Here is a 16,017-nt window from a genome sequence, read left to right as displayed (position 1 = left end):
TCACTCCCCACCTTTTCCTCCGCAACACTGATGACTGCATCAGCGCCAGCTCATGCTCCCATGGAGGAGGTTGAACAGTTCATCAACTTCACCAACACATTCCACCCCAATCTCAAATTCACCTGGACGATCTCTTACACCTCTCTCCCCTTCCTGGACCTCTCCATCTCCATCAACGATGACCGATTCAACACTGACATTTTCTACAAACCACCGAATCCCACAGCTACCTGGATTACATCTCCTCCCACCGTGCGTCCTGCAAAAATGCTATCCCCAATTCCCAATTCCTTCACCACCATTGCATCTGCTCCCAGGAGGACCAGTTCCACCACAGAACACACCAGATAGCCTCCTTCTTTAAAGGCTGCAATTTCCCTTCCCACATAGTTGACGACGCCCTACAGCGCATCTCATCTACGTCCCTCACTTCCGCCCTCGAACGCCACCCTTCCAACTGCAACAAGGACAGAACTCCCCGGTCTTCACCTTCCAACCCACCAACCTCCGCATACATCGCATCCTCCTCCCCATTTCTGCTACCTACAAACTAACCTCACCACCAGATATATTTCCTCACTCAACCCCTATCTGCTTTCCGTAAAGACCATTCCCATCGCAGCTACCTCATCAGGTCCATGCCCCCTAATAACCCACCCTCCCCTCCTGACACCTTCCCCTGCCACTGCTGAAATTGCAAAACCTGCGCCCACACCACCTGCCTCACTTCCGTCCAAGGCCCCAAGGAAGCCTGCACTTCCATACGACATTTACTGTATCTGTTGCTCCCAATGCAGTCTCCTCTACATTTGGGAGACAGGACACCTACTTACAGAGCGCTTCACAGAACATCTCCGGGACACCCACATCAATCAACCCCACCGCCCCTTGGCCGAACACTTCAACTCCCCTTCCCACTCTGCTGAGGACACACAGGTCCTGGGCCTCCTTCATCACCACTCGCTTACCACCCGACACCTGGAGAAAGAACATCTTATCTTCCGCCTTGGGACCCTTCAACCACATGGCATCAATGTGGATTTCAACAGTTTCCTCATTTCCCCTGCCCCTACCTTCCCCCAGTTCCAACCTTCAACCTTAGCACTGCCACCATGACCTGTCCATCTTGCTTCCCACCTATCCACTCCATCCTCCTCTCTGACCTATCACCATTACTCCCACCTCCATCCATCTATCAATTCCTGATGAAGGGCTTTTACCTAGAACATTGATTCTCCTGCTCCTCGGATGCTGCCTGAACTGCTGTGCTTTTCCAGCACGACACTCTTGATCTATTCACCAGTATCTGCAATACTCACTTTCGCCTTGGTGTTCTGCAAGCTCAGTGATATAGATGAGGCTGACCACCTCTATTGAGGTGCCCTGTAACTCCCATGCTCCAGTTGCCACATTATCTATAATGCCAGTTGTATTGCCCATTTGAAATCCAGTTGGGCTTCAGCTAGTAGATGCATTTATATGGTTATGTCATTAATCTCACATGCCAAATGGTCTCTCAGTATCTCATTCAGGGTTAACCCTGGAGGTGGCAACGAGCAGGTTAGGCCAAGGAGAGCCAATGGATGTTATCTGGACTTCAAGAAGGCATTTGACAAGGTGCCACACGGGAGGCTGCTGAGTAAGATAAGGGTCAGTGGTGTTCAAGGCAAGGTGCTAGCATGAATAGATGATTGGTTATCTGGCAGAAAGCAGAGCATGTGGATAAAAGGATCGTTTTCAGGATGGCAGCCAGTGACAAGTGGTGTTCCAGAAGGGCCAGTGTTGGTACCACAACTTTTCACTTTATACGTTAACAATCTAGATGAAGGAAATGAGGGCATTCTGGCTAGGTTTGCAGATGATACAAAGATAAGTTGAGGGACAGCTAGTATTGAGGAGGCGGGGAGGCTGCAGAAGGATTTGGCCAGGATAGGAGTGGCCAAAGAAGAGGCAGACGGAATACAGCGAGAGAAAGTGTGAGGTCATGCACTTGAATAAGAAGAATAGAGGCATGGTTTAGTTTCAGAATAGGGAGAAAATTCAGACGTCTGAAATGCAGAGACTTGGGAGTTCTCATCCAGGATTCTCTCAAGGTAAACATGCAGATTGAGTCAATAGTTAGGTAGGCAAATACAATGATGGCATTATTTTGAGAGGTCTTGGATATAAAAGCAGGGATGTACTTCTGAGGCTCTATAAGGACCTGGTCAGACCACGTTTGGAGCATTGTGCGCAGTTTTGAGCCCCATTTCTCAGGAAGGATGTATTTTCCCCCAGAGCGGGTTCAGAAGAGGTTCACGAGAATGGTCCCAGGAATGAAAAGCTTAACATATTAAGAACATTTGAGGACTCTGGGACGATACTGAATGGAGTTTAGAAGGATTCGGGGGGGTGTGGAATCTAATTGAAATTTACAGAATACTGAATAGTCTGGACAGAGTGGATGTTGGGAAGATGTTTACAATGATAGGAGAGACTAGGACCCAAGGGCACAGTCTTAAGAGTGAAGGGAAGACCTTTTAGAACAGAGATAAGGAGAAAATCATCAGCCAGAGAGTGGTGGATCTATGGAATTCACTGGCACAAAAGGCTATGGAGGCCAGGTCTTTGACTATATTTAAGAAGGAAATGGATAGGTTCTTAATTGTCATAGGGATCAAGGGTTACAGGGAGAAAGCGATAGAATGAGAAACTTATCAGCCATGACTGAATAGCAGGGCAGACTTGATGGGTTGAATGGCCTAATTTCTGCTTCTATGTCTTATAATCTAACCCAAAGTGGCACGCCTCTGCCAGCTGTCCTCTCCTTGTCAAAAAACCTGGCACATATTCCCCTGTTTCTCGAACAGCCAAATAAAACCGATGGTTTCTCAGAATGAGAGGAGGTTCGGTGTCATAATACTCCTTATCCAAATCAGTCAACCCTCGGAAGGTTTTAGTATCTGGTGCCTCTGGGAAAGTTAAGCCACTAATAACCAAAAATGCTGTGGGTCTGCAAACAGTCAGAAATATTATACATTGTTTTTCTTCTGACTTCGTGTCATTTGCCTGAAAAAAATATTGCATTCTTTCCAAATACTTGGCCCAGTTTTTGACAACAAAGATCAATTGAGTCAAGCTTCCCAAATATAGCCATGATGCCAGAAACATTTACCCCAATTCAAAGGCGACTGTTGTGAGTGAATGTTCTTCAGGCATGTACTGTTTTCTCCTGTCGCCACTGAAATAACTGCACAGAGGCCAGTATCCCATCACCGCGTTACCCTTTATTTACATATGCACAGCACACTGGCTGTACCAACGACCTTAGAATCAATCCCTGAAGTGAGGAGACTCTGTTTATATCCATCAGCAAGGACTCCCTGGTTGACTGAGATCTTTAATTGCGGTTGTTAACCTGGGCCAATAATATCCACCTGGTTTCAATCACTACAGTAGCATAATTTAAACTGAAGAAAAAATATATGGTAATTGTTGGAGTACTGGAGTGGTTTAGAAACTTGATTTTCCATGCACACCCACTACTATTCGTGCAGTGATTTATGCAATGACTACCAGCTAAATGCGTCCATTATGCTTAAAGTATGAAAACATTACAAATAAGGGTAGGCATAGGCCAACCATACATCACTTTGAGTTTGCTCAGCCATTCAATTAGATCATGAATAATTTTGTTCAAACCGCAATTCTACTTTCTCACATAATCTCAATATCCCGAAGTTCAGTCCATGCTTAAAAATCTATCACTCATGAACATTATCAAAATGAGCATTCACAGCCCCTTGTAGCAAACAATTCTAAAGATTCTTAATTCTCCAAATGAAAGAGCTTCGCATCTCGATCGAAAATCCTTGATTCCAATTGTAGAGCACATCTGGGTGGAAAAATTCTGCAGTGGGAAACTTCACTCTACCATAACTGGTCTGTTTAATCATGTTATATATTTCAATGTGACCACCTGTCCTATCCACCTCACCAAGAAATATAGGGTAAATCCTATTCAATCTTTCCTCAAAAGGATATCCTGCTCAGCCCTGGAGTCAATTTAATTAACTATAGTTGCACCTTTTCCGAGAGAGACCATAGCTGTGCTCGGCATTTCAAAAGGACTGGCAGAAGGAAAAGGTGGTGGATTAGCAATATTGTTATAGGATGAATAAATATCATGAACCAGAAGATGAAGAATTCATATGGGTGGAGCTAAGAAATAAAAAGGGAAAGATAAGACTGTAGGTCCTCTAACACTAGCCATACAGCGAGATAGAGAATAAATCATGAGATAATGAGGGCAAGACAGTACATTATTCACGAGTGTCTTTAATCTTCATGTAAATTAGGTTAGGCAGATTGGTAGAAGGAGCCAGAGGAAAAATTTATACAGTGCATTTGAGGCAGTCTTCTAGAACAATAATGTTATGGATCCAACCAGAGATGAGGCAATTTTGGATCAGAGGATTTGTAATGAGGCATGTTTCATAAATGATATCACAGTAAAAAAAAAATCCCTGTGAAACCGTGGCCATAGCATTCTGAAATTTAACATTCAGTTTCGGCGGGGAAGTAGAAACTTGGGTTGGAAATAGTTGTTCTCAGCTTAAAGGGCAAAGACTAAGGAATGAGGACAGAGCTGATTGTAATGGACTAGGAAACAGGTTTAGCAACAAAGACAGTTAATACAAACGTTGAAGAAAAATAATTCATGGCTCACAGCAAAGACACATTCCAGTGAAGAAGAAAGGTTCCAAGATGGGGACACACCAATCATAAACAAATAACATCAAACTGAAAGAAAAATGTGACAATTTAGCAAAGAATAGTGGTAAGCAAGAACATTTGTAAGGTTTTAAAACCAACAAAAGACAACAAAAAAGTTAAAATGTTGGAGAAAATAAAATTTGAGGGCAAGAGTACAAGTAATATCAAGACAGACATCAAGAGCTTCTTTAGATATATGCAAAGGAAGAGAGAAATCATGGGGTGGCACAGTAGCTCAGTGGTTAGCACTGCTGCTTCACAGCGCCAGGGACTCTGGTTGAATTCCCAACTCGGGAGACAGTCTGTGTGGAGCTTGCACATTCTCTCTGTCTGCGTGGGTTTCCTCCGGGTGCTCCGGTTTCCTCCCACAATTCAAAGATGTGCAGGTTAGGTGAATTGGCCATGCTAAATTGCCCGTAGTGTCAGGTGCATTAGTCAGGGGTGAATGTAGGGGAATGGGTCTGGGTGGGTTGCTCTTCGGAGGGTCGGTCTGGACTTGTTGAGCCGAAGGGCCTGTTTCCACACTGTAGAGAATCTAATCTAATCAAAACATGGGCATCTTAGAGAAGGAAGCTGATGAAATAATAATGGGGAACCAGGAAATGGCAGAGCAGTTTAATAGATTCACAGCAGAAGACACTATTAACATTCCAAAATTATTAAAGAATCAAGGGGAAAATGCATGATAGGAAATACATACAATAACCTCACTAGAGAAAGACTGTGAGGGAGATTAGTGAACTGAAAGATTGATAGGTCCCCTGGACCTGATGGGATGCATTCTAGGATATTAAAATAAGTAGCTACAGAGATAGTGTATAACTGGTAGTTATTTTCAAAACTCACTGATAGTTAACTTCAAGGAATACTTAGATTCTGGGAAAATCTCAGAGGTCTGGAAAACTGTCAATGTTACACGTTCATTTAAAACGGGAAAGACAGAAAATATGCAGGTAACTGTACGCCAGTTAGCTTAGTGCCGTTTAATGAGAAAGTGCTAAAGTCCATTATAAAGGGACTTAACAGCAGAGTGCACAATGTGATTAAGCAAAATTAGCATGGCTTCATGAAGGGCAAACCATGTCTGAAAAATTTATTAAAATTCTTTGAAGAGGTAAAAAGCAGGATAGATAATATGGAAGCTGCAGATGGATACATTTGGATTTTAAGAAGGCATTTCATACAGTATCACATATTAAGTTACTTCATGAGATAAGAGTTGGCACAGTAGATCCATAGCATATTAGCATGGATAGAGAATTGGCTAACTATTGGAAACATATTTGGGATAAAGGGAGCATTTTCAGGATGGCAATCTATGCCATAGGAATCAGTTCTGGGGCCACAATTATTTACAATATATACTAATAACTTGGATGAAGAAAGTGAATGTACTATCATCAAGCTTGCAGATAACAAAATAGGTGAGAAGGTAAACGATGAGAATGACAGAGTCTGCAGAGGGATATAGACACGTTAAGCCAGTGGGCAAAAGCTTTGCAGATGGAATACAATGTGAAAGAAATAAGAGGTTATGTACTTTGGAGGAAGGAATAGAGGAGGTGAATCTTACTTAAATGGAGAAAGACGTCAGAAAACTGTTGAGCAGAAGGATTTTGGAATTTATTGGATAAAAAAGGAAGGCAAATGGAATATAGGTCTTTATTTCAAAGGGAATGGAGTATAAAAGATAGGGAATCTTACTAAACATACTATAAAGGCACTACTCAGACCACAGCTGCAACACTGTGATTACATTTGTTTCCCTTGTTGAAGCAAAGATATACTGTCATTAGTGGCAGTCCAGAGAAGGTTTACTAGGCTGGTACCAGGTATGGACGGACTGTCTTATGAGGACATGTAGACTGGGCCTGTTCTCACTGGAATACAGAAGGCAACCTTATTGAAATGTATAAGATTCTTAGAAAAATTGACAGATGTAGAATGGTTGTTTCTCCTTGTGAGAGAGTCTAGGACCAGAGGGCATAATCTCAGAATAAGGGTCACACATTTAAGACAGATGAAGAGAAATTTGATGTCTCAGAGGGTCGTGAATCTATGGGTTTCTTCACCATAGATGGCTCAACACTGGGTTATTAAGTATACTCAAGACTGAGACAGACAGATTTTTATCAGCGAGGGTATCAAGGGGTACAGGGAAAATGCAGACAAGTGGAGTTGAGGATGATCAGATCAGTCATGATCTCATGGAATACAGGAGCTGATTTGACAGACTGATGAACCTACTTTTGGTCCTGCATCTTATACTTCTCTTGTGTGGTCTCAGTGAAGCTGTATATAAAATTGCTGCCAAATATTCTTGTTCTGGTATTCCAACTGCCTAACAATAGAAGGTTAATGTCTGCCTTTCCAACTCCTTGCTATGCCGAAACATTAACTTTCAAAGATACCCATGCCAGTCTACATTCTAACATTTACTTGTATTTCATCTTTTAAAAGGAATACTGTCAAAGATCATTTTATATTTCCCCACCATAACACTCCATTCATCTTCATGCCCTCACTTAGTTGTATATATTCTTTGCAACTTCTTTTCATGCTTCCAACTGCTTACTTATCCCAACTAGCTTTGTATTGTCTGCCAAAATATAACCCTTACATTCCTGCCTCCTGTTTTCTCTCTGTTAACCAAACCTCAATCCAAAGATATAAAGCTGAAACAGTAAGGTACCTACTTGAAGCAATTGTGTGCATATTAACTAAGAACAAAGTAAAATTTGGCTGTAATGCTGCCCAGAATTACATGTGCCAAGCTTTATAGAGAACGTACAACCACAAAGGAGGGCTATTTTGGGTAAAGTGGTTGAATACACTCATCAGCATTTGGCCAGTTAATAAGTGAGAAATTAGCTTGGTGAAAAATATTTTAGAAATGGAAATAAGTTGATCTTGTCGGACTTTCACTGTTCTCAAATTACTGAATATTTTGCCAAGGTCAATTTAGTGGACACTAGCAGCCTTCAATGCGCAGACTTTATATAATCAAGGTAGCCAGCCTTCTGCCACTGGTTGTTTTTTTGATGCTTCTCCACCTACTCACCAGATAGATATAGGCCTTGTCCTGAAATATATATTGTAATAATGGCAGCCAGGGACTGGTGCTGCGTGACAGGATACTGCATTCCTCCTCAAAAAACACCACCTGTCGACAAAGAAAAAATATCTAAGAGTGGGATGGGTAAAGCTTGGAAAGAGAAACAAAGCTGAGTCAATTCTAAACCATACATCAATAAACACAGATGTGTTATTTAAACCATACACTGCTACAATAAAATCAGTACTTTATATACAGCATATATAATGCCCTAAGTAACTTTCAGAGTGCACAATTTATTTGCTTCTCTTTTAAACCTTGAAGCTTAAGTTCCTCATTTCTGTATTTTTACTTTTAACCTCTTCATGAAAGAAACCTCTTGGGATTGATACAGAAGCTATTCCATTTCAGAATCCTGTGATCTTTGATAATCGTGAAGAAGCTAGTGTCAAAGATCATTTTATAATACCCTACATTCTACTCCAATGGTCACCTTCTTGCCCTCTCATTTAGTTGGTACATATTCCTTTTAACTTCTTTTCATACTGCTGACTGCCAACTTTCCAAACCAGCTAGAGTAACAATCCATTCACTGTTCAGACATTTGAAATTTCAATGCCCCTTAATACCCGGACTAAGTGGGTTTGTCACATCAAAAACAGCATCCTCTAAAGCTTGGACAATACTTCCCAATCTACTGGGCCAACAATCAATCAAGTTGCACCAGCAATTTGCAAATGCCACCATTAGCTTTACATTTCTTCTGTTTTAAAGGCTCCCTTCTGTGTAATTGCTCAAAAGGCTTCTTCAGACAAGGTAATGGGGAAAGGAAGGTAAGAATACTTTCCTATTTCATGCTTGCCAGATTTAACTCCATGCAGAGGGATTGGGCAGGTAAGGTCCAATACCAACCAAGAAGAACAATTTTGAAACATAGATCAGTAAGCCAGATAATTCTGTGGTATTTTGGTTTAAAATCATAACAGTAGGGCAGTTGCTTCAAGCATGGAAAGCCTTGAGTGTGCATGCACTCAAAGCCCTGTATCCATAGTGACAGCATCATATGATAACCATTCACCCAGCGCAATCAGTAGATATTTCCTAATATTTACAACAGGCATTTCGCCCATCATAAAAGAGAAGCTCCTAGTTAAAAAATCTAATAAAAATATACTTTCATGTTATCTCTCCTCTTATCTCTGATACAGTAGAGAATATATCAGCTCCAATTATGATTCAGAAGATAACTCCTTCACAGTTACATAAATTTGTAATTAATATGGAAAACTAAATATTGAAATAAAACTGTTTGAGAGTCAAAAGTCTGACAGTGAGACACATTGCTACGTAGTTTTGACACCAGAAATGGAAATTTTACACAGAATTCAGCATTTGGAGGAGCAGAAAAACAAAGATCAATTTGGAAACCAAGATTATGACGGAGTAATCTGCCCTATCGCTGACCAGTGGTTCATCTGCCAGAGACAGTGTGTGTTTCTAAGCTAGAACATTCCACAGCAAATAAATCTCTCACAGTTAAGTTGGATAAAAAAGAAATTTTGAGCAATGAAAACAATAAAGTGAGCTTTGACAATCAAGCTGTCCCCACAGAGTAAGCCAAGGATACGAACTAACCAAATCTCTTCAAAGGAGAGTTGGGATCGCATACACTGAATGGAACATCTTTAAAGGAGCAATACATGAAAACTTGAAACAACTTCAGAGTGTATTAAGTTTAAATTTCTTCGAACAAAAGAGAGATGTTGACTTTTTCCAGTAATCGATTAAGCCTGATTACAACTGAACAAAATTAAACATTCAGCCAACCTCGAAGACCCACAGTGGCCATTGTATTACAAAATGCTGCTAAGACACCCCTAAATCTACACAACAGATATCGTCTTACGTTATCCTGTCCGATCAGTGCTTGCTTATTCATCACTTTCATTGCATAAACATCGTTGGTGGCTTTCTCACGTACAACCTGCACTTCTGCAAACATACCACGACCAATCACACTTTGCACTTCGAAATCATCGGCACAGGGTTGCAACTCCCTCATTTCAGTCAAGATATCTCTGTCTGTAGACAAAAAAGACACTTTGAATCAATGCAAAAAAATCACCCATATCAAATCTAATACAAAATTGGCATTTAAAATGTTACCTGGGCTGAGCATTGTTGAATTGTTTGTTATTATATTATCTGCATGATTCACCGAACTGCAGCACTCCATATAGGGCAAACAGGAGTTCAGAATTTTAGCAGTGATAAAGGATGGTTCAGCTCTGAAACAGGAGATACACGAAAGGGGAAGTCTCTCGTTCTCTTTCTCGAACACACTGTCTCTTGCTGCTGGATCACTTGCCTGTGTGGGTGAGTGAGAGAGAGAACACCCACTCACTGAGGTTCCAGCACATTCTATTTGATCTCTCATTGGCTCCACTGCATCCTCATGTCTTGCTTAAAGACAGCAGACTCTAGTGACCTTCTGGCCCAATACCAACCAACATTATTAAGCTTTAAATTGTTTTCATCTACTGTTAATTTGTGCTCAGATTATACCTTAGTATTCATCAATAGTAGTCAAAGAATTCCTCGTGCAAGGAGGATGGGAATAGAAGAAGAGAATTGAGATGTTGTACACACAACCCAGCCTGAAGGGGCTGGGGTAATTTTCTCCATGACAGGATAACCTCTGTCAGGTTTCTTCTGGATGTAAGATTAAGTGAGAGCTTAATTGAATAAACAGAAAAATTCTACTTGAGTGTTTCAAGATTAAAGTCATAAATACAACACAGACACAAATAAATCCAGTCAGAGATTCAGGAAAATGTATTATCCAGAAGGGTATAAAATGTAGAAATACAATAGAAAGTTGAGAAGACTTGCAGAGATCCATTAAAACAAGCAGCGAGGTAGGAATGCAAAAGAGAAAAGAACAGAAGTAAATGCTTATTGTTTACATGATTGTTATTTATTCAGAGGCTGTGGGCTTTATTGACTGGGCCAGCATTTATTGTCTATTCCTGGTTCCCCTTGAGAAGTTGTCAGTGAGCTGCCTTCTTGAACCTCTGCAGTCCACTTGGTATAGCTAAATATACAATGCCTTTATGGAAGGAGCTTCAGAATCCTGACCAAGTGACCTGAGGGAATGGCAATATGTTTCCAAGTCTGGATGATGAGTGAAGAAGAACTTGCAGGTGATTTTTCCATGTATCTACTGCCCTTGTTCCAGTGTGGTCGTGGGTTTGGAAAGTACTAAGGGGCCTTGGTGAATTTCTGCAATGCATCTTGTAAATGGTACAAACTGCTGCCACTTTGCATCATTGTAGGAGGGAATGAATGTGGATATTGTGCCAATCAAGCTGGCTGCATTGTCCTAGATCATGTCAAGCTTCTCAGTATTGAAGGAGCTGCACTCATCCAGACAAGTGGGTGATATGCCATCACTCTCTGACTTGTCCTTTGTAGATATCTCCTAAAACCATGTTGACTAAGGAACTGAATTGCTCATTGCAGGATTTCTAGCCTCTGACCTGTTCTTGTAGTTACAGTATGATATGGCTCGTCCAGTTCAGTTTCTGATCAATGGTAACCCACAGATGTTGACACAGGGGGATTCAGTGATGGTAATGTAAAGGCCGATGGTTAGATTAAAATGGTATTGAACATTATATCATTATTAGCAAACTTCTCCATGGTTTTGATGGGAGGTCAAATGCAAGAGGGAAATATACAGTAAATGGCAAGACACTCAGGAGATCTGATATACAGAGGGACCTTGGAGTCCAAATCTATAGCTCCCTGAAAATGGCAACACAAGTGGAAAAGGTGGTAAAGAAGGCATAGGGCATTCAGTATAAAAGTTGCAGTTGAATAAAACTTCAGTTAGGCCACATTTGGAATATTGTGTGTAGCTCTGGTTGCCACAATATAGGAAGGATGTTGAAGCTTTGCAGAGGACTCAAAATGGGTTTACCAGGAAGTTGCCTGGACTGGAGTGTATTAGCTATAAGGAGAGGTAGGACAAACTCCGACTGTTTTCACTCGGGTGTCAGAGACAGAGAGGCGACCTGATAGAAGTATACAAAATTATAAGAGGCATGGATAGAGTGCATAGTCAGAGTGTTTTTCACATATGGAAATGTCAAAAACGAGGAGGCACAGGTTTATGTTGAAAGGGGGTAAGTTTAAAAAGAGATGTGCAAGGCAAGTTTTTGTTTAAAAAGACAACATAGAGGGTACAGGTGTCTGGAACACGCATCCAGGGAAGTTGGTAGAAGTAGATGCGATTGTAATGTTTAAAGGCATTTGGACAGACACACTAACAAGCAGGCAATTGGGGCAATACGGACTATGTGCAGTCAGATGGGAGTAGTTTAGAATGGCATGATGGCCAGCAGGGACATGGTGAGTCTAGGGGCCTGTTCCTGTACTGTATTAGTTTATGTTCTGATCTTATGATGGAAAAAAAACAGTCATTGACGAAGCAGCTGAAGATGGCTGAGTGCCATCTTGAGGAACTCCTGCAAAAATGTCTTAGAGCTGAGGTGATTGACCTTTTTTTTTGTGCCAGGTATGACTCCAGGCAGCAGGGAGTTTTACCCCTAATTTGTCCTTGCAGTCATCTTTTTATGGCATTGAACTGAAAATATAAGTTTGGAGAACAAACATTTGGTTGCCTTCCCTTCCTCATATCAGAACTGAAGACAGATATATCACATACAGTATGCCATATCTCAAAGCAAAGGTCAGTGGGTTTTCTCTGTTTCACATTAACCTGGATGCACCTTAGTAAAGGCCGCTGCAAGAGGTCCATGAATATGAATCTCTCTCTCTACAAAATAATTAATTACAAGGTAAATTTCAGAACAAGTTTCATTTAACGCAACAGAAAAACGTTAGACATTCTAAAGAGTCATCATAACGCAACTCCTATTTGTTGTACTTGGCCAAAAAACACTGAAATGCACTTTGTATACATTCTAAAACATTGGAAAGAGGAGGGAACAGTTCGAGAGACAGCATTACACAAATGCATGAATAACTGCTTACCGTAGATCAGCCACTAGCTCTGATCCACTGCACAAAAAGAAACACAAATCTTCCAGACCAATTATAATCTTATGATGAAGTACTCACACTTTTTCACAAAGTTGGCAACATGTTTAACCTTCAACAGTTCAGGATTATTACATTCATTAAAGAGGACGAAAATTGCATCAAGAAGTCCTTCTCTAGTCAATAAGCAGCAAGAATGCTGATGTATTCGACCTGGAAATGAAGTCTTTCCCTGTTGGCAAATAGAAATGAAATTTGGTGAATCCCCAATAGATTATGCATGTTATATGGCCTGAAAACAAGGCTAACACTTATGTAGCATCTATAATATATTGAAATTTCCCAAAGTTCACAAAATAACTGTCACATGAGATCAGACGTAATAAACATAAGAAAACGATCTAAGTGGCTAGAGAATTAAATTTTTACTGGGGGTCCAAAGAATTCAATCTAACCAATATTTAGTTAGAGGAAACCTCTGTTCAGAATAAGGAGACAGCCAATAATAAGCCCTTAGGGGACTCCAAAGCAACATCTGGGCAGAGAAAAGAAAAACCATTTTGAGTGATGCTATAGCCAGAACTGAATACGTGAGAATAAATCCAAAGTGGTTGGCCTCATATTTGAGATTAGAGATTAGATTAGATTAGATTCCCTACAGTATGGAAACAGGCCCTATGGCCCTACAAGTATACACCGACCCGCCAAAGTATAACCCACCCAGGCCTTTTTCCCTTCCCTATATTTCTTCCTAACTAATGCACCTAACAATAAGGGCAATTTAACATGGCCAGTTCACCTGATCTGCACATCTTTGGATCGTGGGAGGAAACCAGAGCATCCGGAGGAAACACACGCAGACACAGGGAGAATGTCTGTGTGGAGTTTGTGCAGTCGTCCGAGTTGGGAATCGAACCCGGGTCCGTGGCGCTGTGAGGCAGTAGTGCTAACCACTGAGCCACTGTGCCGCCCATAGAAAGCCATTTGCCATAGTTTAGTCTATTCATTTAATCTAATAATATCTTAGCAATTGAATATTTCCATCTACAATGCTTACAAACAACTAGTCATTGCGTCAACAAACTTGGATATTTATATTTTTATTCCATTTACTAAGTAATTAACTAAGTATAACAAATGGTTGAAAGCAAACATAGAACCTTTCGGAGCATCATTAGTTACATCCTGCCAGTAGAAAACCTGGAGCTAGGGGCCATTTATTAGCTTGCGTAGAGGATTGGCTAACCAACAGAAAACAGATAGTCAGAATAAATGCGTCTTTTTTGATCGGCAAGAAGTAACTAGTAGGGTGCCACAAGGTTTTAGTCCTTGGACCTCAACTATATCCAATGTCTTGGATACAGGGATGGAAGATACTATAGTCAAATTTGTAGATGACATTAAAATAGGTGGGACATTAAGCCTCAATAAAGAAATAGCAAATTTCAGGGTGTTTTGGAAAGATCTGGGTTTCCTTCTGCATGAATCACAGCAAACTAGTATACAGATACAGCAATCAGAATTTTGACATTTATTGCTTAAGGAAAAGAATATTGAAGTGGGGAAGGTTGTTGTAACTATACAAGGTCTCAGTGAAACTACACCTGGAGTACTGCAGTTTTGGTTTTCTTACATGAGGAGGGATGTAATTGCACAAAAGGCAGTTCAAATGAGATGCACTTGATTGATTCAGAGGTGAGAGGCTTGTCTTGTGAAGACAGACTGAGCAGTTTTGGCCTAGACATGCTAGAATTTTCGAAGAATGAGAGGAGATCTAATTGAGATAGAAAAGACACTAAAGGAGATTAACAATGTTGATGTACAGCAAGTGGGGCAATCTCGAAATACAACCATATTCTCTCAAAATACAACCATAAGACACAGGAGCAGAAATTAGACCATTCAGCTCATCGAGTCTGCTCTGCCATTCAATCATGGCTGATAAGTTTCTCAACCCCATTCTCCCACTTTCTCCCCATAACCCATGATACCCTTGGCAATCAAGAACCTATCTATCTCAGTCTCAGATACACTCAATGACCTGCCTCCACAGTCTTTTCTGGTAATGAATTCCATAGATTCACCATTCTCTGGCTGAAGAGGTTTTTCCTTATCTCCACTCTAAAACTACTCTAAGACAGTGCCCACAGATCCTAGTCTCTCCTACCAATGGGTACTCCTATCAATGTTCGCAACATCCACTCTGTCCAGGCCATTCGGTATTCTGTAAGTTTCAATTAGATCCCCCCTCATCTTCTAAACTCGATCGAGCATAGCCCCACAGTCCTCAAACGTTCCTCATATGTTAAGCTTTTCATTCCTGGGACCATTCTAGCGAACCTCCTCTGAGGGTCAGTACATCCTTCCTGAGAAATGGGGCCCAAAACTACACACAATACTCCAAATGTGGTCTGACCAGAGCCTTATAGAGCCTCAGAAGTACGTCCCTGCTTTTATATTATATACTACTGACTCAGCCTGCAAGTTTACCTTGAGAGAATCCTGGACGAAAACTCTAAAGTCTCTTTGCACTTCAAACTTCAGAAATTTTCTCCCCATTTAGAAAATAGCCCATGCTTCCATTTTTCCGACCAAAGGGTACGATCTCACACTGTATTCCATCTGCCACTTCTTTGCCCACTCTCCTAACCTATACAAATCCTTCGGCAGCCTCCCTGCTTCCTCAATCCTACCTGTCCCTCTATCTTTGTACCATCTGCAAACTTAGCCAGAATACCCTCAGTTTCTTCATCTGAAAATATTCTAAGTCTGTGGCATTCACAACCCCAGAGTGTGGTGGATCCCAGGACATTGAGTAAATTTGAGGAGATAAACAGAATTTTAATTAGGAACTGATTGAAGGGTTACGGGAAGCAGGCAGGAAAAGTGGAGTTGAGGCCATAACAAAATCAATCAGCATTATATTGAATGACACATCAGGCAGAAAAAGGGGTGAATAGCCTACTCCTGCTCTTAGTCCTCATGCCCAAATTGTTGCTTTTTGTCTCCTGTCAGTTAATTTCATAACCAGGTGAATAACTTTTCTTCAAGTCCACAAGCATAAACTTTACCTATCAGTTCTTACGAGGGACTTTATCAAAAGCCTTATGAGAGTCAATATTCCGACTGGAGATTTTGATAAT

General features: G+C 41.0%; 1 protein-coding gene across 8 annotated transcripts in view; it reads right to left on the bottom strand.

Annotated features, from left to right (window-relative positions):
- LOC140487859 (citron Rho-interacting kinase-like) overlaps nucleotides 1–16,017 on the bottom strand; it is a 221,205-nt gene that overhangs the window by 196,990 nt on the left and 8,198 nt on the right. For 7 of the 8 annotated variants that reach the window (XM_072587208.1, XM_072587209.1, XM_072587211.1 and 4 more), the window contains exons 3-5: nucleotides 12,956–13,106; nucleotides 9,717–9,892; nucleotides 7,817–7,918 (exon numbers count right to left, since the gene is read on the bottom strand). In XM_072587208.1, coding sequence (XP_072443309.1) covers nucleotides 7,817–7,918; nucleotides 9,717–9,892; nucleotides 12,956–13,106 — 429 coding nt within the window. Of the gene's footprint in view, nucleotides 1–7,816; nucleotides 7,919–9,716; nucleotides 9,893–9,976; nucleotides 10,171–12,955; nucleotides 13,107–16,017 lie in introns of those variants that run through there. The other variant, XM_072587213.1, reaches the window with a different exon arrangement.

Source organism: Chiloscyllium punctatum, chromosome 17 (genome assembly GCF_047496795.1).
Source record: "Chiloscyllium punctatum isolate Juve2018m chromosome 17, sChiPun1.3, whole genome shotgun sequence".
NCBI classification, from domain to species: domain Eukaryota; kingdom Metazoa; phylum Chordata; class Chondrichthyes; order Orectolobiformes; family Hemiscylliidae; genus Chiloscyllium; species Chiloscyllium punctatum.
This window is presented reverse-complemented; position numbering and strand designations above follow the sequence as displayed.